We start from the raw sequence: 23602 nt of genomic DNA on the forward strand, positions 1-23602 counted from the left end.
TAACAGTCCAAATAATATATTCCACGTTGGTGGTATAATGTAAATCAACCTTGTATCACACGTGGTAGGCAACAAATATTTGACAAGATGACAGATAGTCCGTATGGTTTACTCACTGATGATGGTATAGTGTAAGCCGACCTGCATCCCACGTGGTTAACCGTAGGATGGCAGTGAGGCTCATCTTACCTCCGCATCTCCATATATAATGGGCGCCGTTACCCGCTGTTACCCGCTGTTACCCCCCTAGTGTCGGCGTCCCACGTGGTATCGCTGAGCTCAGCAGTTTGTGAATATTCTGTAAGTCCTTGGAGCGCTCCAACTTTTCTTTGAGGACAATATTCTAGCGGTAGATGAATATAATTCTGTGGGTCTTGGTTCGTGTTTGTTAGATATGTATTACCAAACGCATATCGGAGTATACCGCACTCCTTCCTCAGTGACCATATTTCATCAAGGAAACATCCCACTTATATACCCATATTCTGTTATTTGCAAGACCTGAAATGGATTATCTACTATCATCAACTCAAAATATTGGTGTTCTAGGAATATATATTCTCTCTGTTTCATTCATGTGGTTTTTCGTCTATATGTGTTTTTTTTGTATACAATTGCAACTTGTTTCCAATAATACACCTATATATTCATTTTCAACATATTATGAAAATATTGTGAAAGATATGCAAAATTAATAAATATCAGAAAAATATAATAACTAAAAATTAATGTAATTAAGTGGCAAATTGATGTTTTCTTGCTCATTATAGTTGTCTTGTCATTACTTCTAAAGAATGGGCTTCTTATTTTCCACAGAGGATCTATTGTTGAAATAGAGATGGGGGCCTCCCACCAAGGAGAGATCGGAGTGCAGGTAAACAGCCTGACGCCGATCTCCCGTCAGTGAAGGGCACCCATCCCTGATCTACAGGAAACCAAAAAGTTCTAGTTCAGCATTGAGTCCCCCAGGTAGAAGTGTCAAAATCAAAAATCCTCCTTGATTCGAAACGTGACATCCTTGTAACGTGGTTCCCTCCTCTCCAATGTATTTTCTCCTTTTCAAAGGCAGCGAAGGTCAAAACTGCTGGATCTTTATTATGAAACTGTTCAAAGTGTTTAGATAAGAAATGTTTTTCATAACCATTCCTTATATTTCCTATATATTCAGATATTCTCTTTTTAAGTGATCTTTTCGTCCTACCGATATATTGTTTTTTTGGAAGGACATTCAAATATATATATATTCAAATGCCCTTGCAAAAAACAATATATCGGTAACACAAAAAGGTCACTTAAAAAGAGAAAAAAATTAATATATATATATATATATATATATATATACACTCACCTAAAGAATTATTAGGAACACCTGTTCTATTTCTCATTTAATGCAATTATCTAGTCAACCAATCACATGGCAGTTGCTTCAATGCATTTAGGGGGGTGGTCTTGGTCAAGACAATCTCCTGAACTCCAAACTGAGTGTCAGAATGGGAAAGAAAGGTGATTTAAGCAATTTTGAGCGTGGCATGGTTGTTGGTGCCAGACGGGCCGGTCTGAGTATTTCACAATCTGCTCAGTTACTGGGATTTTCACGCACAACCATTTCTAGGGTTTACAAAGAATGGTGTGAAAGGGAAAAACATCCAGTCCTGTGGGCAAAAATGCCTTGTGGATGCTAGAGGTCAGAGGAGAATGGGCCGACTGATTCAAGCTGATAGAAGAGCAACGTTGACTGAAATAACCACTCGTTACAACCGAGGTATGCAGCAAAGCATTTGTGAAGCCACAACACGCACAACCTTGAGGCGGATGGGCTACAACAGCAGAAGACTCCACCGGGTACCACTCATTTCCACTACAAATAGGAAAAAGAGGCTACAATTTGCACAAGCTCACCAAAATTGGACTGTTGAAGACTGGAAAAATGTTGCCTGGTCTGAGTCTCGATTTCTGTTGAGACATTCAAATGGTAGAGTCCGAATTTGGCGTAAACAGAATGAGAACATGTATCCATCATGCCTTGTTACCACTGTGCAGGCTGGTGGTGGTGGTGTAATGGTGTGGGGGATGTTTTCTGGGCACACTTTAGGCCTCTTAGTGCCAATTGGGCATCGGTTAAATGCCACGGGCTACCTGAGCATTGTTTCTGACAATGTCCATCCCTTCAGGACCACCATGTACCCATCCTCTGATGGCTACTTCCAGCAGGATAATGCACCATGTCACAAAGCTCGAATCATTTCAAATTGGTTTCTTGAACATGACAATGAGTTCACTGTACTAAAATGGCACCCACAGTCACCAGATCTCAACCCAATAGAGCATCTTTGGGATGTGGTGGAACGGGAGCTTCGTGCCCTGGATGTACATCCCTCAAATCTCCATCAACTGCAAGATGCTATCCTATCAATATGGGCCAACATTTCTAAAGAATGCTATCAGCACCTTGTTGAATCAATGCCACATAGAATTAAGGCAGTTCTGAAGGCAAAAGGGGGTCCAACACCGTATTAGTATGGTGTTCCTAATAATTCTTTAGGTGAGTGTATATATAGTCCAAAAAATAGAGCAGCAGCAAGCTTGAGAAAGGCTTCGTGTTGGAGCCGAAGCGTTGCGTCATCAATGGGTGAATAAACCACTATTTTCCACATTATCCTGGAGTGCTGCTCTATTTTTTGGACTGGATTTTTGGGTAAGCTTGCCCTTTTGAGCTTGCACCCGCAGTATTGTTAATAGGTTGGTGCTGCCTTACTTTTTGTATTGTGTGTGTGTGTGTGTATATACAGTACAGACCAAAAGTTTGGACACACCTTCTCATTCAAAGAGTTTTCTTTATTTTCATGACTATGAAGGCATCAAAACTATGAATTAACACATGTGGAATTATATACATAACAAACAAGTGTTAAACAACTGAAAATATGTCATATTCTAGGTTCTTCAAAGTAGCCACCTTTTGCTTTGATTACTGCTTTGCACACTCTTGGCGTTCTCTTGATGGGCTTCAAGAGGTAGTCCCCTGAAATGGTCTTCCAACAGTCTTGAAGGAGTTCCCAGAGATGCTTAGCACTTGTTGGCCCTTTTGCCTTCACTCTGCGGTCCAGCTCACCCCAAACCATCTCGATTGGGTTCAGGTCCGGTGACTGTGGAGGCCAGTTCATCTGGCGCAGCACCCCATCTCTTTCCTTCATGGTCAAATAGCCCTTACTTTCAAAGTTTTCCCAATTTTTCGGCTGACTGACTGACCTTCATTTCTTAAAGTAATGATGGCCACTCGTTTTTCTTTACTTAGCTGCTTTTTTCTTGCCATAATGCAAATTCTAACAGTCTATTCAGTAGGACTATCAGCTGTGTATCCACCTGACTTCTCCTCAACGCAACTGATGGTCCCAACCCCATTTATAAGGCAAGAAATCCCACTTATTAAACCTGACAGGGCACACCTGTGAAGTGAAAACCATTTCAGGGGACTATCTCTTGAAGCTCATCAAGAGAATGCCAAGAGTGTGCAAAGCAAAAGGTGGCTACTTTGAAGAACCTAGAATATGACATATTTTCAGTTGTTTCACACTTGTTTGTTATGTATATAATTCCACATGTGTTAATTCATAGTTTTGATGCCTTCAGCGTGAACCTACAATTTTCATAGTCATGAAAATAAAGAAAATTCTTTGAATGAGAAGGTGTGTCCAAACTTTTGGTCTGTACTGTATATAATTTTTTTTAATTTTAATTTTTTATTTCATAGATAAAGGTGTTTTGTGTGGAGCAGATCTTAATCCTTTCATATTGAGCCAATTGTGCATAGAATGATCTCCCCTTTTTCTTAATTTAATAGAAGGTGCTATTTTTAATCCTAAATTTGGGGCCTTTGTATAGGTTATTTGAGGGGTGGTGTTCATCAGAGGGCTAATAACCTTGTCTTTCAAGATATAATGCCAATGACTTTTTATAATCTGTTCTATTTTCTTATATTGTATATTGAAAGGCAGGATGATCCGTATGATGTCATCCTTCTGATCCTCTCCTCTATCAATACTCTCTGTCATAAAGAAAGATTGTCTATCCATTTCTCTAACTTTAGATAGAGACGTTTCTATAACGTCAAGTGGATATTCTTTCATAATAAATTGTTTCCTCATCTCTTTGGCCTCCTCCTCAAATTTCTCATTATCTGTACAGTTACATTTTATACGACGGAACTGTCCCATGGGTATGTTTAACAACCATCGAGGTAGATGGCAACTTGAGTACAAAATAAAACTATTCTTAGTTATTGGTTTATGATATGTACTACGTATCAATTTATGATTCTGTACTGTAACTAATCCAAAAATTCAATTTGTTCTTTACTAATATTCAATGAAAAGCATAGATTGTTTGGATTATTATTTATCTCCTCCAAAAATAACTGAAGTTCTGGCTCTGTCTTTTGCCATATAAAAATAACATCATCAATGTATCTACGCCAGAGCACCAGTTCTGTCCCCAGCCTCGGCACTATATTAAGTTATTCCCATTGTGCCATAAATAGATTGCCGTAGCTGGGGGTAAATCTGGTGCCCATGGCAGTACCTCTCATCTATAAATAATAATCTGACTCAAAGAAAAAATTATTGTGTCAATATATAAATATATATCACACTCCTTCTGCTATGAAATGTATTTGTTCCACACAAAGCCGACCCCTGATCTCTAATTGTCTTCATTGCTGCAATCCCTTGATCATGATCTATTATAGTGTATAATGAATTCATGTCTAGTGTGCCTATAATCCAATGTGATTTATAATCTAAATTTTCAATAATTCGTATTATTTGTGTAGTATACTTTATATATGCAGAGCAGATCTATTTTTCACAATAGGTTGTAAGATTCGGTCAATATAAAGAGGTAACTGAATAATCTCCGTATAGTAGGTTATATGTATGACAGACACTGATTTCAGTAGCTGAGTTTATACACAACATTGGTAGTTTACAGTAAATAAGGGAGTGATTCACTCTGACCGCAATATAAAATATATATATACACATACTGAACAAAAATATAAACGCAACACTTTTGGTTTTGCTCCCATTTTGCATGAGCTGAACTCAAAGATCTGAAACATTTTCTACATTAACAAAAGACCCATTACTCCCAAATGTTGTTCACAAATCCGTCTAAGGGTGCATACACGACCGTAAGTGTTTTGCGGTCCGCACATGGCCGGTGCCATATAGAGAATGCCTATTCTTGTCCGCAACCGCAGACAAGAATAGGACATGCTCCATATTTTTTGCGGGGCTGCGGAACGGAACAACAGATGCGGACAGCACACAGTGTGCTGTCCGCATCTTTTGCTGCCCCATTGAAATGAATGGGTCTGCACCGTTCCGCAAAATTGCTGAAAGGATGCGGATCCATTTATACAGTCGTGTGCATGAGGCCTAAATCTGTGTTAGTGAGCACTTCTCCTTTGCCGAGATAATCCATCGCACCTCACAGGTGTGGCATATCAAGGTGCTGATTAGACAGCATGAATATTGCACAGGTGTGCCTTAGACTGCCCACAATAAAAGGCCACTTTGAAATGTGCAGTTTGATCACACAGCACAATGCCACAGATGTCGCAACGTTTGAGGGAGCGTGCAATTGGCATGCTGACTGCAGGAATGTCTACCAGAGCTGTTGCCCGTGCAATGAATGTTCATTTCTCTACCATAAGCCGTCTCCAAAGGCGTTTCAGAGAATTTGGCAGTACATCCATCCGGCCTCACAACCGCAGACCACGTAACCACACCAGCCCAGGACCTCCACATCCAGCGTGTTCACCTCCATGATTGTCTGAGACCAGCCACCCGGACAGCTGCAGCAACAATCGGTTTGCATAACCAAAGAATTTCTGCACAAACTGTCAGAAACCGTCTCGGGGAAGCTCATCTGCTCGTCGTCCTCATCGGGGTCTGGACCTGACTGCAGTTCGTCGTCGTAACCGACTCACCGGACATGTCACCCATTGAGCATGTTTGAGATGCTCTGGATCGGCGTATACGACAGCGGGTTCCAGATTCTGCCAAAATTCTGCAACTTCGCACAGAAGAGGAGTGGACCAACATTCCACAGGTCACAATCAACAACCTGATCAACTCTATGTGACAGAGATGTTACACTGCATGAGGCAAATGGTGGCCACACCAGATACTGACTGGTTTTCTCCCCCCTCCCCCAGTAAGGCGTGCACATTTCAGAGTGGTCTTTTATTGTGGGCAGTCTAAGGCACACCTGTGCAATATTCATGCTGTCTAATCAGCACCTTGATATGCCACACCTGTGAGGTGGAAAATGGATTATCTCGGCAAAGGAGAAGTGCTCACTAACAGATTTAGAACAATATTTGAGAGTAATGGGTCTTTTGTGTGTGTAGAAAATGTTTCAGATCTTTCAGTTCAGCTCATGCAAAATAGGAGCAAAACCAAGTGTTGCCCTTATATTTTTGTTCAGTGTACATCTCAGTATATGGAGTTCATGTTTGTATTCAGATCAAAAATGTGGAAGATAAGAATCCCATTCTTTAGAAGTAATGACAAGATGACTATAAAGAGCAAGAAAATATCGATTTGCCACTTAATTACATACATTTTTATTTATTATATTTTTCTGATATTTATTAATTTTGCATATCTTTCACAATATTTTCATAATATGCTGAAAATGAATATATAGGTGTATTATTGGAAACAAGTTGCAATTGTATACAAAAAAATGCACATGTAGACGAAAAACCGCATGCGTTTTTTTTTTTAGAGTGATGGGAGAATTTATTGTAAATAAAAAAGAAAGGAGGAGAGTCTAAGTATTGGACACATGAACGAAACAGAGAGAATATATATTCATAGAATACCAATATTTTGAGTTGATGATGGCAGATAATCCATTTCGGGTCTTGCAAAATATGGGTATATAAGTGAGATGGATCCTTGATGAAATATGGTCACTGAGGAAGGAGTGCGGTATACTCCGATATGCGTTTGGTAATGCAGAGCTAACAAACACGAACCAAGACCCACAGAATTATATTCATCTACCGCTAGAATATTGTCCGCATCAAAGAAAAGTTGGAGCGCTCCAAGGACTTTGTGAATATTCTCTAACAGCGGATCGGCTCGAGCAGAATTTGCATTGTATCACGTGCACCGCTGAGCTCAGCGATACCACGTGGGACACCGACACTAGGGGGGTAACGGCGCCCATTATATATGGAGATGCGGAGGTAAGATGAGCCTCACTGCCATCCTACGGTTAACCACGTGGGACGCAGGTCGGCTTACACTATACCATCAACCGTGAGTAAACCATATGGACTATCTGTCATCTTGTCAAATATTTGTTGCCTACCGCTACCACGTGTGATACAAGGTTGATTTGAACTGTTATTAGGTCCCCATTACGTGGGACATAGAGCTGGTTTACATTATATCACCAACGGTAAATTGAATATATGGACCATTATTGAGTCTTTATTGACAGAGGAGAATTTTTGAACTGAATACAAACATGAACTCCATATACTGAGATTTTTATATATATTTTATATTGCGGTCAGAGTGAAAACTCCCTTATTTACTGTAAACTACCAATGTGGTGTATAAACTCGGCTATTGAAATCAGTGTCTGTCATACATATAACATACTATACGGAGATTATTCAGTAACATCACATAATACAGGGAGTGCAGAATTATTAGGCAAGTTGTATTTTTGAGGATTAATTTTATTATTGAACAACAACCATGTTCTCAATGAACCCAAAAAACTCATTAATATCAAAGCTGAATATTTTTGGAAGTAGTTTTTAGTTTGTTTTTTGTTTTAGCTATTTTAGGGGGATATCTGTGTGTGCAGGTGACTATTACTGTGCATAATTATTAGGCAACTTAACAAAAAACAAATATATACCCATTTCAATTATTTATTTTTACCAGTGAAACCAATATAGCATCTCAACATTCACAAATATACATTTCTGACATTCAAAAAAAACCCAAAAACAAATCAGTGACCAATATAGCCACCTTTCTTTGCAAGGACACTCAAAAGCCTGCCATCCATGGATTCTGTCAGTGTTTTGATCTGTTCACCATCAACATTGCGTGCAGCAGCAACCACAGCCTCCCAGACACTGTTCAGAGAGGTGTACTGTTTTCCCTCCTTGTAAATCTCACATTTGATGATGGACCACAGGTTCTCAATGGGGTTCAGATCAGGTGAACAAGGAGGCCATGTCATTAGATTTTCTTCTTTTATACCCTTTCTTGCCAGCCACGCTGTGGAGTACTTGGACGCGTGTGATGGAGCATTGTCCTGCATGAAAATCATGTTTTTCTTGAAGGATGCAGACTTCTTCCTGTACCACTGCTTGAAGAAGGTGTCTTCCAGAAACTGGCAGTAGGACTGGGAGTTGAGCTTGACTCCATCCTCAACCCGAAAAGGCCCCACAAGCTCATCTTTGATGATACCATCCCAAACCAGTACTCCACCTCCACCTTGCTGGCGTCTGAGTCGGACTGGAGCTCTCTGCCCTTTACCAATCCAGCCACGGGCCCATCAAGACTCACTCTCATTTCATCAGTCCATAAAACCTTAGAAAAATCAGTCTTGAGATATTTCTTGGCCCAGTCTTGATGTTTCAGCTTGTGTGTCTTGTTCAGTGGTGGTCGTCTTTCAGCCTTTCTTACCTTGGCCATGTCTCTGAGTATTGCACACCTTGTGCTTTTGGGCACTCCAGTGATGTTGCAGCTCTGAAATATGGCCAAACTGGTGGCAAGTGGCATCTTGGCAGCTGCACGCTTGACTTTTCTCAGTTCATGGGCAGTTATTTTGCGCCTTGGTTTTTCCACACGCTTCTTGCGACCCTGTTGACTATTTTGAATGAAACGCTTGATTGTTCGATGATCACGCTTCAGAAGCTTTGCAATTTTAAGAGTGCTGCATCCCTCTGCAAGATATCTCACTATTTTTGACTTTTCTGAGCCTGTCAAGTCCTTCTTTTGACCCATTTTGCCAAAGGAAAAGAAGTTGCCTAATAATTATGCACACCTAATATAGGGTGTTGATGTCATTAGACCACACCTCTTCTCATTACAGAGATGCACATCACCTAATATGCTTAATTGGTAGTAGGCTTTCGAGCCTATACAGCTTGGAGTAAGACAACATGCATAAAGAGGATGATGTGGTCAAAATACTCATTTGCCTAATAATTATGCACGCAGTGTATGTATGCAGCTATATGACTGACAGACATTGTGCTTTCATTGTCCAATATGGTTTAAACCTTATCTTTTTTTGGGGTTTTTATTTCTGGATTTTATATATATTTGTTTTAAATAAACGTGTGTATATATACTGTACGTATTTAATACACACTCATGCAATCATTGTTCTTGAAGTAGTTCCAAGTGAAGACTGCCTGTCTACAATATATTATACACTGCTCAAAAAAATAAAGGGAACACAAAAATAACACATCCTAGATCTGAATTAATTAAATATTTTTCTGAAATACTTTGTTCTTTACATAGTTGAATGTGCTGACAACAAAATCGCACAAAAATTAAAAAAATGAAGTCAAGTTTTTTAACCCATGGAGGTCTGGATTTGGAGTCACACTCAAAACACACACTACAGGCTGATCCAACTTTGATGTAATGTCCTTAAAACAAGTCAAAATGAGGCTCAGTAGTGTGTGTGGCCTCCACGTGCCTGTATGACCTCCCTACAACGCCTGTGCATGCTCCTGATGAGGTGGCGGACGGTCTCTTGAGGGATCTCCTCCCAGACCTGGACTAAAGCATCTGCCAACTTCTGGACAGTCTGTGGTGCAACGTGACGTTGGTGGATAGAGCAAGACATGATGTCCCAGATGTGCTCAATTGGATTCAGGTCTGGTGAACGGGCGGGCCAGTCCATACCATCAATGCCTTCGTCTTGCAGGAACTGCTGACACACTACAGCCACATGAGGTCTAGCATTGTCTTGCATTAGGAGGAACCCAGGGCCAACCGCACCAGCATATGGTCTCACAAGGGGTCTGAGGATCTCATCTCGGTATATAATGGCAGTCAGGCTACCTCTGGCGAGCACATGGAGGGCTGTGCGGCCCTCCAAAGAAATGCCACCCCACACCATTACTGACCCAATGCCAAACCGGTCATGCTGGAGGATGTTGCAGGCAGCAGAACGTTCTCCATGGCGTCTCCAGACTCTGTCACATGTGCTCAGTGTGAATCTGCTTTGATCTGTGAAGAGCACAGGGCGCCAGTGGCGAATTTGCAATCTTGGTGTTCTCTGGCAAATGCCAAACGTCCTGCCCGGTGTTGGGTTGTAAGCACAACCCCCACCTGTGGACGTCAGGCCCTCATATTACCCTCATGGAGTCTGTTTCTGACCGTTTGAGCAGACACATGCACATTTGTGGCCTGCTGGAGGTCATTTTGCAGGGCTCTGGCAGTGCTCCTCCTGTTCCTCCTTGCACAAAGGCGGAGGTAGCGGTCCTGCTGCTGGGTTGTTGCCCTCCTACGGCCTCCTCCACGTCTCCTGATGTACTGGCCTGTCTCCTGGTAGCGCCTCCATGCTCTGGACACTACGCTGACAGACACAGCAAACCTTCTTGCCACAGCTCGCATTGATGTGCCATCCTGGATAAGCTGCACTACCTGAGCCACTTGTGTGGGTTGTAGACTCCGTCTCATGCTACCACTAGAGTGAAAGCACCGCCAGCATTCAAAAGTGACCAAAACATCAGCCAGGAAGCATAGGAACTGAGAAGTGGTCTGTGGTCACCACCTGCAGAACCACTCCTTTATTGGGGGTGTCTTGCTAATTGCCTATAATTTCCACCTGTTGTCTATCCCATTTGCACAACAGCATGTGAAATTGATTGTCACTCAGTGTTGCTTCCTAAGTGGACAGTTTGATTTCACAGAAGTGTGATTGACTTGGAGTTACCTTGTGTGGTTTAAGTGTTCCCTTTATTTTTTTGAGCAGTGTATATTGGGGTGATGGGGTGAATCCTACAGACAGAGCGCCTTTCTTCAGATTAAACGGGGTGGTGAGCCAACTAATATATGGATATACTCTCCATGATATTACCTGCTACTACTGAGGAATGAGGAAGTTTGCTCCGAAACGCGTTTGGCTGATAAAATCTTCAATTCTGAGCCGACTTTTTGCCATGTCATAGATACAAGGACATTTCCAGAAGGGAAGTGCTCTGTATAATTTATTTCCCCAAATGTATGTAATTTAAAGTTGAATCATGTTCTGGAACTTCCCAATATACTTTTATATTTAATTCCTCATCGCTTTCAGGATCTCTGCTTGCCATCAGTAGATGGAAATATTCTCTGTTAGCATCCAGAGGCTGAAAACCTGCCCTGATTATAAGGAAGGGCTCTGATACACTGTGACAACCAGCAGCTGTGTGAGCAGAATGGGATTTCAGTCTCCGGAGTAAACAGCGGAGCACATTTATAAAGTTTGCCTGTTTTTAGGCATAAAATTAGACGGGCGTATTTCTTTTTCCAGGTATTTATTAAAAGTCGCAAAGACGTTCATATATTAGACTAGGCGTATTTTTATTAGGCCTCATGGACACGGCTGCTGCTCGGCCATTCTGTGTATTGTGGACTGCAATTTGTGGTCCTGAAGGCACGGGCACTACCGGTGCGGCTGCTGCAACAGCTCTAGACCCATTCAACTTGAATGGGTACGTGATCCATCCGCACTGTAAAAAAAAAATTGAGCAAATAAAAAATTTTTGCGGAAAGGTTCTGTGCCTCCATTCCTCACCACGCATTCCAGATTCACTTGAATGGGTCCCCCTCCGTGATGTGGTGAGCCCACGGCTGGCGCTCACATATTGTGGAAACGCTGTTTACTGGCCACGGCCGTGTGCATGAGGCCTTAGTCTGACCTCTAGTGGTTGTTTTTTAGTATGACAGGTTCATATTCACTTAGACTGGTCTAATTTATTTGCGCATGAAAAAAGTTGCATGTCTCCAGGTAATAGTGACTTTTAATGCCCAAAAAGTCGCATTTCACTGCTCAAAATGCACAAAAAGTACGCCAGCCATGGAGTTGAGCAGAAATTAGACTGTTTTTGTGACAAATTCAGGCGCAAAAAAAGGTATAGGTCAGAAAATGGCCACAAAAGTTAGTAAACTTCTGAATTAGTCTAGCAAGACACAAAAGACTCCAAAACAGTCGCAATTTCTGTAGTAAATGCAAAAAAAATTAAAATAAGACCGCATTTCTTAGACTAAAAACACGAGCAAACACTTCAGTAAATGTGTCCCAGTGTTTTGAGTCTCTGACAGCAAGCAGGGATCTAGAAAACTGTACAGGAAAGAAATACTACTTGGGGCTCATTTACGTGGCCAAGTTATTGGGAATGAATGATCACACGGACTCCTGCTCATTGCCATATGTAAATGTGCCGCCAATCACTTAACATAAAATAAAACCGCCTGTTCTGCAAGTGATCTGCGGCAGATAAATTGGTTTGTCGGCAGCACATCGCCCTGTGTAAACCGGGAAGTGCTGCTGCAAACGCTGTGGAGCTGAAATCTATGGGGGCAGCTGTACTGGAGGGGCAGGAAGCATGCGCGATCGACCGCCATTCGAATCAAACAGAGACATGGGGCCCCTCGTGATTGCCAGGTCATCGTTATCTAATCGGTGGGGGTGCTACACCCGGGACCCCCGCCGATCAGCTGTCTGAGAAGGCCGCTTTTCATCGCTCACGTGCCTAGGCAATGAAGTGAATGGGGCTGAGCCACGATACCAAGCGCGGCCACTATACGGCGCTGTCCTTGGTAAGTAGAGAGCGCAGGTGCCTTCTCAAAAAGCTGATTGGTGGGGGTCCTGGGTGTTGGACCCCCACCGATCAGATAGAACCGATCAGTAAAAAATAACCTTTAGTGGGAAAGCCCCTTGAAGAGTATCTGACGAGCAGTACCAGAAACCTCTGAGCAGCACCTGCAGTTTCCTCTTCTGGATCTTCCCATACTGTGTGACATTCGTGTAGCTCTGTGTCACCTGAGCCCGTCTCACCCACACTAAGGAAGAACTCTGTATTTTTAAGATAAAGGTTATCAGACAGTCAGTGGCGATGAGGACGCCTGATAACAGGGAAAGAGGAACTAAACATTGCATCGGGGAAGGCGTTTAACCTGTTGTGCAAAATGGGCGTTCTCCATCCTTTAGTTTTGCCTCACTTCCCTGTTGTCTTGTCTGATTTTTGTTCTTACTTTGTGACCATTATTATGCATGATTTGTACAAGTTTGCATAAATTAAAATGAGATCACCCATCGTGGGTTAATTAAAGTTTTTTTTTTCGGTTATTAACAGCAGTTATCCCGTATCCACAGGATAGGGGACACCTATTGGATCAGTGGGGGTCCTACCACTAGGACTCCTACCGATCACAAGAATGGGGACCCCGTACTACCTGCAGCCCCCTGAAAAGAACGAAGCAGCTGGTCCATTCATCTCTATGGGAATTCCGGAGATAGGCGAGCGCTGTACTCGGCCATTTCCGGAACTCCCATAGAAATGAATGGAGTGGCTGTGTGCCTGTGCGACTGGCTGCTGTGTTCTCTGCATGGGGTACGGGACCCCAGCAGTAGGACTCCCACCGATCTAATACGAAAGGGGGGTAACTAGCAACAACCAGAATACTCCAAATTGATTTGCTGCTAGATGTGATCGCTTGTATCTTGTAAGGCCCCATGCACATGGTGAGAAATGAAAATACCTCCTAATATAAGGTTTGACCCATTTCAAGATTTTTCATACACATTCGACTGTGTACTGCCGGCTTACAGACGCAGGGGCTGTGCCATGACTGATGTAGAAAATGATCATCAGACATCATATAGGACATGACAATCTCTTTGTAAGGGCTCGTTCACACGACCGTACTGTTTTTTGCGGTCCACAATTTGCGGAATGGAACAGGAGGCCCATTATAGAGATGCCTATTCTTGTCCGCAAAACTGACAAGAATAGGACATGTCACATAATTTTTCCGGGGTCACTGAACGGAGCAACAGATGCGGACAGCACATGGAGTGCTGTCCGCATCTTTTGCGGACCCATTGAAATGAATGGTTCCGTATACGGAACGCAAAAAACGTTTGTGTCAACGAGCCCTAAGAAAGCTAGAACCAGCCCTGTACCTCACATGGATCCAGAGATCTCCACATTCATTATTCTGGATCCTATGCTAGATTCTCTTCAGTCTGGATGCTCAAGGGTTGGATTCTTTCTCAGTGGGAAGATCCTTTCTGCTGCAGCTCTCTCCCTATCACAGCTCAGGGTGTGTGTCCTTTCTCAGGGGGCATGTCCTTTCTTCTGCAGCTCTCCCTATTGCAGGTCAGGGGGTGTGTCCTTTCTCAGGGGGCATGTCCGTTCTTCTTCAGCTCTCCCTATCACAGCTCAGGGTGTGTGTCCTTTCTCAGGGGGCATGTCCTTTCTTCTGCAGCTCTCCCTATTGCAGGTCAGGGGGTGTGTCCTTTCTCGTGGGGTGTGTCCGTTCTTCTGCAGCTCTCCCTATTGCAGTTCAGGGGGTATGTCCTTTCTGCTTCAGCTCTTTTCATGTAACAGACGCAGCTTCTAACAGTAGATATGGGTGGTGGCAGTTAAAGGGTGAAACCGAGCGTGTGCGACCACCTCAGTAGGTCAACGTGCACATTCCTATACAGGTTAAACACCAGGGGGCGCTAAAATTATAAACTAGAAAATATCTCAGCACTGGAGCATTTTTGTAACAGAAGGTCAATTTAATGGTGGCACAACCCCTTTTAAGACCCCATGTATTAAAAGGGAAAGCGTATTATGGCTTTGTACAAAGAGAGGTATAACTTAGCCATGTGCCTGAGACCTTAAACTAGTTACTTACAGACGTGAAGGCGTATTGCTGGAATGCCATCATTTCATGAATGGTTGGGGTCCGACCTCTGGGACCTTCCCCAATCCTGAGAATGAAGGGGCGGCAGCGCTGACTGCAGCTCTCCTGACCGTGCGGGGACTCTGCTCCGTATACTTGGATGGGACCGTGCGTAGTTCTCTGCACAGCAGCGCCCCAGCCGTGAGGGGGCTACATCAACACTGCAGACCATTCATTCTCGGAGCAGGTGGGGTTTACCAGAGGTCAGCCCGCCACCGATCATAAATCGCTGACATCCTAGAGAAATTCTATCACTTTATATGATTGGAACTTACATTTAGGTGAGATCTAGCTGCAGTGCAGAATTGTGGACTTCTTCTTACATTGTCTTCATCTCTTCTTCCCCTCCAGGTTCCCGATCGTCGGCGTTTCGGACTGTGTGCTGGTGAACAGCGGTCGCATCTCCAGCGCTTCCTGTCACTCCGATAAACACTGGATCTGTAACAAGCCCGACGCTCACAATTCTCATTTTTAATAGGAGACGCTATAAGACTAAGTGCACAGATATATGCAGTTGCCCCTCCCCCCCCCCCCCCCCCCCCCCCCATATACAGTAAAATGGTGGCCTGTCCAGGTTCTCCCCACTGCAAGGCTACACTGCACTGACGAGTCCCAAAAAGGCAGAAATATTTGTGCAGGCGCTAGGGAGGGTCTCCAGCTGATTCGCTCAGTTGAGCATCTTGGATCTTTGAGTCGTATTCTGCAAATTAGTTCACAAGGAACGGAAGAGAAGCTTTTGTAAATTAATTCACCCTTTGTAGCCCGCTGGCTCGGTAGACTAATTGGGTGTAGCTGGTGCAGTAGTATTCATTTTTTTTAAGTTTGTATTGTCTGTGCCTCGTGGGCTGTGGTTTGCACTGAAGTCTGCGGGGTGTAGATACTTCCTGCACGAGTATTTTTACTACTGTCGCCTTCTCTGGCATGAAGTGCTCAATGAGCATCATGTCCGAGCGATATGTGATGATCGGCCCTCTGCTGCAGTGGTCACGTATCGGGACGGCTGTAGTGTCGGCTTCAACTCTTGAGGTAGAATAGTGTTCAAATCTTTAGAGTCTACTCCAACATTCAGAAAACTAAAAAAAATCCCTTTTAAGCTTTACTTTATGGGTTAACCAACCGTAACCTACTCGTATATTAGATGAGTAGGACTCTCGCCCCCCAGTGGATGGGTTTTTCCATTTGATTACTCTTTTTTAATAATTTTTTATTTAGAATTATTTGGCAATCAACCTAATACATAGAGGGATTTAAAGGGCATCTGTCAGCAGTTTTGTACCTATGACACTGTCTGACCTGTTACATGTGCGCTGAAGACATCTGTGTTGGTCCCATGTTCCTATGTGCCCGCATTGCTGAGAAAAATTATGTTTTATTATATGCAAAAGAGCCTCTAGGAGCAACGGGGGCATTACCATTACACCTAGAGGCTCCGCTCTCTCTGCAACTGCCGCGACCTCTGCACTTTGACAGGGCCAGGTGTAATGACGTAATGACCAAATGCTGACTTTATTACCATGGAAGAACAGATGAAAGCATCCATAAATCAGCCTGAGGATTCCATTATGGAATACAAGCATAATAAGTACCAACGGGATCTCCATGATTACATGTCCAATCAGGTCTATGAATGGGGGAGGCGGGATAATCTACATTCCACGCCCAAATCGATCCTGAAAAATCGGAAAAAGGAAAATTGCAAAAAAGAGTATCCCGAGTTAGCTTTTCTTCGGACACTGATATATCGGACTATTCAAATACAACCAGGACATTGGACATTGAGTCTGATGCGTCCGTCCCCCTTACATCATTTGACACCGGAGAGAATAAAACATCATATTATAAGAAATATAAATCAGATAAGGATAAAAGAAATCCGGTGTGTGCTACAAAAAACGCAGAACCAGAGCCGGACGGAAACACCAGGCAGCAACATCCGAGAACAACCCGACTTCAAACAAAACACAAATAACTCAGGATTATTTAAACGTTTTGAATTTGTCTAGTATTGTACTAAGCAAGGAACAGGAATATGTTTTGTTATTGGGGCTGAATTTTGCGCCATCTACACATTTTGTTTTCTACAATATTAGATATTAATAAGTTTGTGTGCAATTTAACAGTCTCCCGACACTTCCATGATATCCCCGTCCCTGCTGATCCCCCGCTGACACAGCCATTTATCCAGAATGAAAATATATACAAAGACTTACTGTTCAGTGAGCAGGTGTCACTGTGTTGTCTTGCGGGGCTCCAGCAGGAGCAGGGAATCATGGAAATAGCTAAACCGGGTAAGAAATTGCATACCCGTAACCCCCAATTTTACCCAGTCATGTCACGCACGGATAGCATGAATACATTCCAAGAGGTACTGGAAAAGGAGCTGGAAAGATTAGAATCAGAGAGAAATGATGCTAGTTCTTCTGACAATTTGACCCGCTCTCAGATCCAGGCCCTCACGGAATTGCAAAAAAGTGATGAAATTGTAATAAAAATGGCCGACAAGGGGGGGGGGGGCGGTGGTTGTTCTGGACAACAGGACATATAATAATCAAATGCAGGATATGTTATCAGACTCATCAACATACAGAACATTAGCCAGAAATCCACTCAAGGAGTATGAAACCAAGTACATGACCAGGTATATTTAATGAGACAGAGTTCAGATATCTGTGCGTTGATGCGCCTGTGACTCCCATAATGCATGCCCTGCCCACGATACACAAGGGCGTCCCCTTGCGCCCCATAGTATCAGGGATGGGGTCCCTTACTGAGCGCTTGGGCAACTGGTTGGATAATCTTTTGCAGCCGTTGGTCATGCGCACACCAGGCTTCTTAAAGGATACAGCGGATGTATTAAGAGCTATGTACAGTCTTAAATGGGAATCCAACTATAAATGGATTGCGGCGGACGTAATAGCTTTATATCCCTCTATTCCTCATGGAGTCGCCCTGTTAGCCATGGAGTGTCATCTCCATAGACATACGGGATTCAGTTCTGGATTTATAGATTATGCATGTGAGGTTGCGAATTTTTTATTAACCCATAATTATTTTATGTTTGACAATGCCTACTACTTACAAATACGTGGAGTGTCAATGGGAGCGAAATTCTCGCCCTCAATGGAAAATCTAACCATGGCATACTGGGAAGACAAATATGTCTACAGTGTGAACAGTCCATTTTTGTCTGGATTGGTCTGGTACGGCAGATACATCGATGACCTGCTCATGATTTGGGCAGGCGATGTATCTGCCGTCCCGGACCTTCAAACTTATTTGAATGCCAATGATTATAATTTGCGCTTCACGTGCGTGGTAGGTGAGTCCGGCATTGACTTCTTGGACTTGACACTCCATGGCTACCCAAATGAGACTGTGCATACTCGAACATATAGGAAAAAAGTGGCAGGGAATTCTATTCTGAACGCCAGAAGCCACCATCCTTTACAAACTATAAAAGCGATCCCGGTAGGAGAATATATCCGGGCTGCGAGAAATTGCAGTTTACCAATGTACCTAGAAGAGGAATTCAGTATAGTAGATAGGAGGTTAAAGGCGAGAAACTACCCTGACTGGATGTTGTTGAGGGGTAGGAAAATTGCGCTGCGGAAAAACAGATTTGATATGCTCTTTGCACCTGGAAAGGAAGGGAGCAAATTTAAAAATCCAGGAAGGAGGGTGGGGGTACATGGGGACGGAGACCAGGACGGAGTTCCGACCTTATCCATTAAATACAGTAAGGAATTTAATAAAAATCTGTTCTGTGGTCAAAGGATGCTTGCCGATACCGTAGGACGATGACATCCTCTATAATGCATTGAAATCTGGCTGCAGAATAGTTCCTAGCAGGGCTGCGACCCTGTCCTGCTCTCTGTCCCCATCTCTCTTCACTTCTAATAGTCGACATACAAACAAAAAGCAAAACTGGCTCCGCTATAAGGATTTCACTAGGTGCGGGGGCAATCCATTATATCAGTAATCCAAACGCATTAAATGTCTCTAATGCAGCGAGACACTTTGTGCAGATGCACGCCCGCAAAGTTAAAAGCTTCAATGTATATGCAATTGAAAAGGTAATTGCACCCTCAAGAGGTGGAGACCACCGCAAAAAACTCCTTCTGCGGGAGGCATTCTGGATATTTAGACTTAATACTCGAGTCCCGGCTGGATTAAACCTAAAAAGGGAGCTAATGTATATTTATTAACAAAATTGCTGAAAGGAAGTAATGTTTCTAAGTTTATATTTATCATTATTTGTATGCATAGATATCTTCCTCCTAGAGGCGACTAAGGCCTCTTTCACACTTGCGTTGTCCGGATCCGGCGTGTACTCCACTTGCCGGAATTACACCCCGGATCCGGAAAAACGCAAGTGTACTGAAAGCATTTGAAGACGGATCCGTCTTCAAAATGCGTTCAGTGTTACTATGGCAGCCAGGACGCTATTAAAGTCCTGGCTGCCATAGTAGGAGCGGGAGAGCAGTATACTTACAGTCCGTGCGGCTCCCGGGGCGCTCCAGAATGACGTCAGAGCGCCCCATGCGCATGGATGACGTGCCCATGTGATCACGTGATCCATGCGCTTGGGGCGCCCTGACCTCACTCTGGAGCGCCCCGGGAGCCGCACGGACGGTAAGTATACTGCTCCCCCGCTCCCCGCTACACTTTACCATGGCTGCCAGGACTTTAGCGTCCCGGCAGCCATGGTAACCATTCAGAAAAAGCTAAACGTCGGATCCGGCAATGCGCCGACATTTAGCTTAAGGCCGGATCCGGATCAATGCCTTTCAATGGGCATTAATTCCGGATCCGGCCTTGCGGCAAGTCTTCAGGATTTTTGGCCGGAGCAAAAAGCGCAGCATGCTGCGGTATTTTCTCCGGCCAAAAAACGTTCCGTTCCGGAACTGAAGACATCCTGATGCATCCTGAACGGATTTCACTCCATTCAGAATGCATTAGGATAAAACTGATCAGGATTCTTCCGGCATGGAGCCCCGACGACGGAACTCTATGCCGGAAGACAAGAACGCAAGTGTGAAAGAGCCCTAATAGATCCCTATGTTGAGAATCCATTGGCATGAATATGGCCATTCTAGTAATGTTATCATATGTTTTTATATGTAGTACATCATTCACATTGTGCGGTTTTTCTCCTTTCCATAGTCTAGTCAAATTCAACTAGGCGCAACCCATAAGGGGTTAATGGGTTTGAGAGCTTCAGCACAATGTGAAGGACATCTACTCTGTGATTAGCAGTGTGGATGATGGGTGTTCACCACAGTGAAACCACCAATGAAAAGGTGCTCTCCTCCCCAGATAGTTGGAAGGATGGGTTCAATATCTAGTTAAATTCTTGTGTTTCACTGTTCTGTACTGTTACGACTAAGGGTCTAGTACCCGAAACGAATCAACTTGTCTTGTGTACCAAGTGGCTGTCTGCTGTAAACGAATATTGAATAAAGAAAAAGACACAAATGCAATAGCACTCTGCAACCAGCACTCTGCCCTGCCTCTATGCTGGATGAGACATTGGTGTACATTTTGGCCAAAGCGTAATAAGCCACTCACCACGTCAAGGTCGCCTCTATGGAGTGGTCCCTAACACTACTTCCTGTTTATGGGCCATGACAGCCACACAAAGTCCAGGGAATGCAGGTGCAGCATGAACGCCAGGCACACTCTGCTTTTAACCCCGTCCGGTGCCATTACAGCTTTCATCGGATCCAGGGATGCAAGTACCAACATGCATGCTGAGCCCACTATATACTTCTCCTGGAGCCAAATGGCTACTGGTAGGTACTATATATGCAGACTCAGTTTTATACTGACTTTAAAACCAGCCTCCAGGACAGATTGACAGAGACAACAGATTCCTGCCATATTCTCCAGGCACATGATAGAAGCAGAAGAGATATTGATCCCTGCCATACATTGCCAATACCTGCTGGGACCCAAGACTATTTCTGTATCTCATGTGGATTAATGCTGCCTCCAGTAAAGACAATTTGAATTATATTCCAAGTCTGGATCTCATTCATTGCTACCAAGTTCCTCAATTACTCCTACTAGCAACACTCATTTATTGCAAGTGAGCCAGGATCCGGGAGTCCAGCCGTACTACGGTAGGAGACACCGTTGACACTATACCCACTACTACATAGAGACATTACACCACTCTGGCATTCCTCACCTGGTACGTGAGTTGCAACACCTTAAAGGGCCCCGAGACTGTAACCTGCACACGCTGCAATTGGCGTCACAAACAAAAAACTATAGACTTATATAGCCATATCCAGACCCACTGCATATTTTGGCGTCCGCCTAACCGTACCACGGTCCTGCTCATTGCATATAGACGTCAGGCAGCTCTTTAATCCAAGAACTGCAAAACGCTTGGATTAAAGCTTCTGCCCCTGGACTGCTGCTATCACGGACAGCATACAGTGCAGTAATGCCGGCAAGGGACCAATCAGAGTGGTCCCTTGCCAGCAATCAATCCGATTGGTTAGTCTTTGCAGACTAACCAATCGGATCGCGGCAGTGAAAAAATGTCTGTTCCAGGCTCTGATCTGAAATCGGGTAATGTGTCCTGGTGCCCCCCCTGTGTGCCTCCAAACCCCCCCTGTCCCCGCCTGCTCCTGATGCAGTTCCCCGCCGCCCCCATCCATATTCATGTATCCTGCCCATGATGCGGTCCTCCCCCTCCCGCCCCATACATTCATCCTGCCCCCATTTGTGCACCCACAATGCTGGCCGTACCTCCCCCCTTTCCAGCGCTGCCCCCTGCCCCCAATGCGGTCCCCCTGCTGTGTTTGATGGCGGCGGCTCCATTCCTGAGCCGCTGCCATCAGCAGTGAGTGTCAACTGTATGCTGACACTCTGCTGTAACCCTTTAGATGCCGCGGTAGCGGCTTCCATGGGGGTAATAGAGGGAAGGGACAACCTCTCTCAACCATCGGGGCTGCCGCGCTGCGATGGCAGCGCCCGATGGTTGCCATGGCAACTGGACGCTTTGCAAAGGCGTCCGGTGTTGCCATCTACAGGAAATCTGATAGTATTATACTTTGCAATGCAATAGCATTGCAAAGTATAGTACAGTCATCAGCACCACTGGATCTTCAAGACCCAAGAGGGACTTGATAAAAAAAAAATAACAAAATAATAAAAGTAAAAATAAAAAAATAAATTAAAATGTAAATTAAAAAAATCAAATTGCCTTTTCCTATAAAAAACAAAGAAACAAAACTATACATAATAGGTATCACTGCGTCTGTAACGACCGTCTCTATAAATATATCACATGATAGACCCCATCCGACACCAACACCATAAAAAAAAAATAATATGTAAAAAAAGCAATTTTTGTCACAGAAAGTGCAACACCAAGTGAGTGATCAAAAAGGTGTATATCAAACAAAATGGTACCAATAAAACCGTCACCTCATCCCGCAAAAAATGAGACCCTACATAGGAAAATCGCTAATTCTTAGAACATTGAGACACTAAAACATAATTTTTTTATTTCAAATATGCTATTATTGTGTTAAAGTGAAATAAATAAAAAAAAGTGTACATATTAGGTATCGCCGCATCCGTAAAAACATGCTCAATAAAAATATCACATGATCTAACCCCTCAGGTGAACACCGTTAAAAAAAAAAAAAAAACTGTGCCAAAAAAGCCATTTATGTCACCTTACATCACAAAAAGTGCAACACCAAGCAATCAAAAAGGCTTATGACCACCCAAAATAGTACCAATCAAACTGTCACCTCATCCCACAAAAAATTATACCCTATTTAAGACAATCGCCCAAAAAATAAAAAAGCTATGGCTCTCAGACTATGGAGACACTAAAACATAATTTTTTTTGGTTTCAGAATTGCTATTATTGTGTATAACTTAAATAAATAAGAAAAAGTATACATATTAGGTATTGCCACGTCCATAACTATCTGCTCTATAAAACTGTCACATGACCTAACCCCTCAGATGAACGCTGTAAAAATAAATAAATAAAAAAACTGTTACAAAACAGCCAATTTTTTGGTCACCTTGCCCCATAAAGTGTAATAATGAATGATCAAAAAATCCTATGTACCCAAAAATGGTACCAATAAAAACCTCAAATTTTTCTCCAAAAAACGAGCCCCTGCACAAGACGATCGGCAGAAAAATATATATTTTAACAATTTTACCAAAAGTAGTTAAAAATACAATTTTTTTGAGAAAATTGCTGCCTTTTTTGATTAATATCAGAAGAACGAAAAATCTCAGCAGCAATCAAATACCACCAAAAGAAAGCTGTATTTGTGAGAAGAAAAGGAGGTAAAATTCATTTGGGTGGTAAGTTGCATGACCGAGCAATAAACCGTTAAAGTTGTGAAGTGCCGATTTGTAAAAAAGGGCCTGGTCACTAGGGGGTATAAACCTGTGGTCCTTAAGTGGTTAATCACAGGATAGTGGATAACTATTAGACCGGCGAGGGTCCTACCACTGGAGCCCCCCCCCCTCCCCTCCCAGTGAAGGGAGATGCCATACCCTTCAGAGCCCCTAAAATGAATGGAGCAGCAGATCGTGCATGCAGACCGCCATTCCATTCC

The 23602-nt window shown here is 43.4% G+C and overlaps 1 protein-coding gene across 1 annotated transcript in view; it reads left to right on the forward strand.

Moving 5' to 3' along the window:
• LOC121005470 (C-type lectin domain family 2 member D-like) overlaps positions 1-16269 on the forward strand; it is a 173806-nt gene extending 157537 nt beyond the window's left edge. The window contains exon 7 of the mRNA XM_040438239.1: positions 15351-16269. Coding sequence (XP_040294173.1) covers positions 15351-15474 — 124 coding nt within the window. The 3' untranslated portion in view covers positions 15475-16269. The remainder of the gene's footprint in view (positions 1-15350) is intronic.
• The last annotated feature ends 7333 nt before the right edge of the window (positions 16270-23602 follow it).

The sequence above is a fragment of the Bufo bufo genome, chromosome 6, assembly GCF_905171765.1.
Source record: "Bufo bufo chromosome 6, aBufBuf1.1, whole genome shotgun sequence".
Lineage (NCBI taxonomy): Eukaryota > Metazoa > Chordata > Amphibia > Anura > Bufonidae > Bufo > Bufo bufo.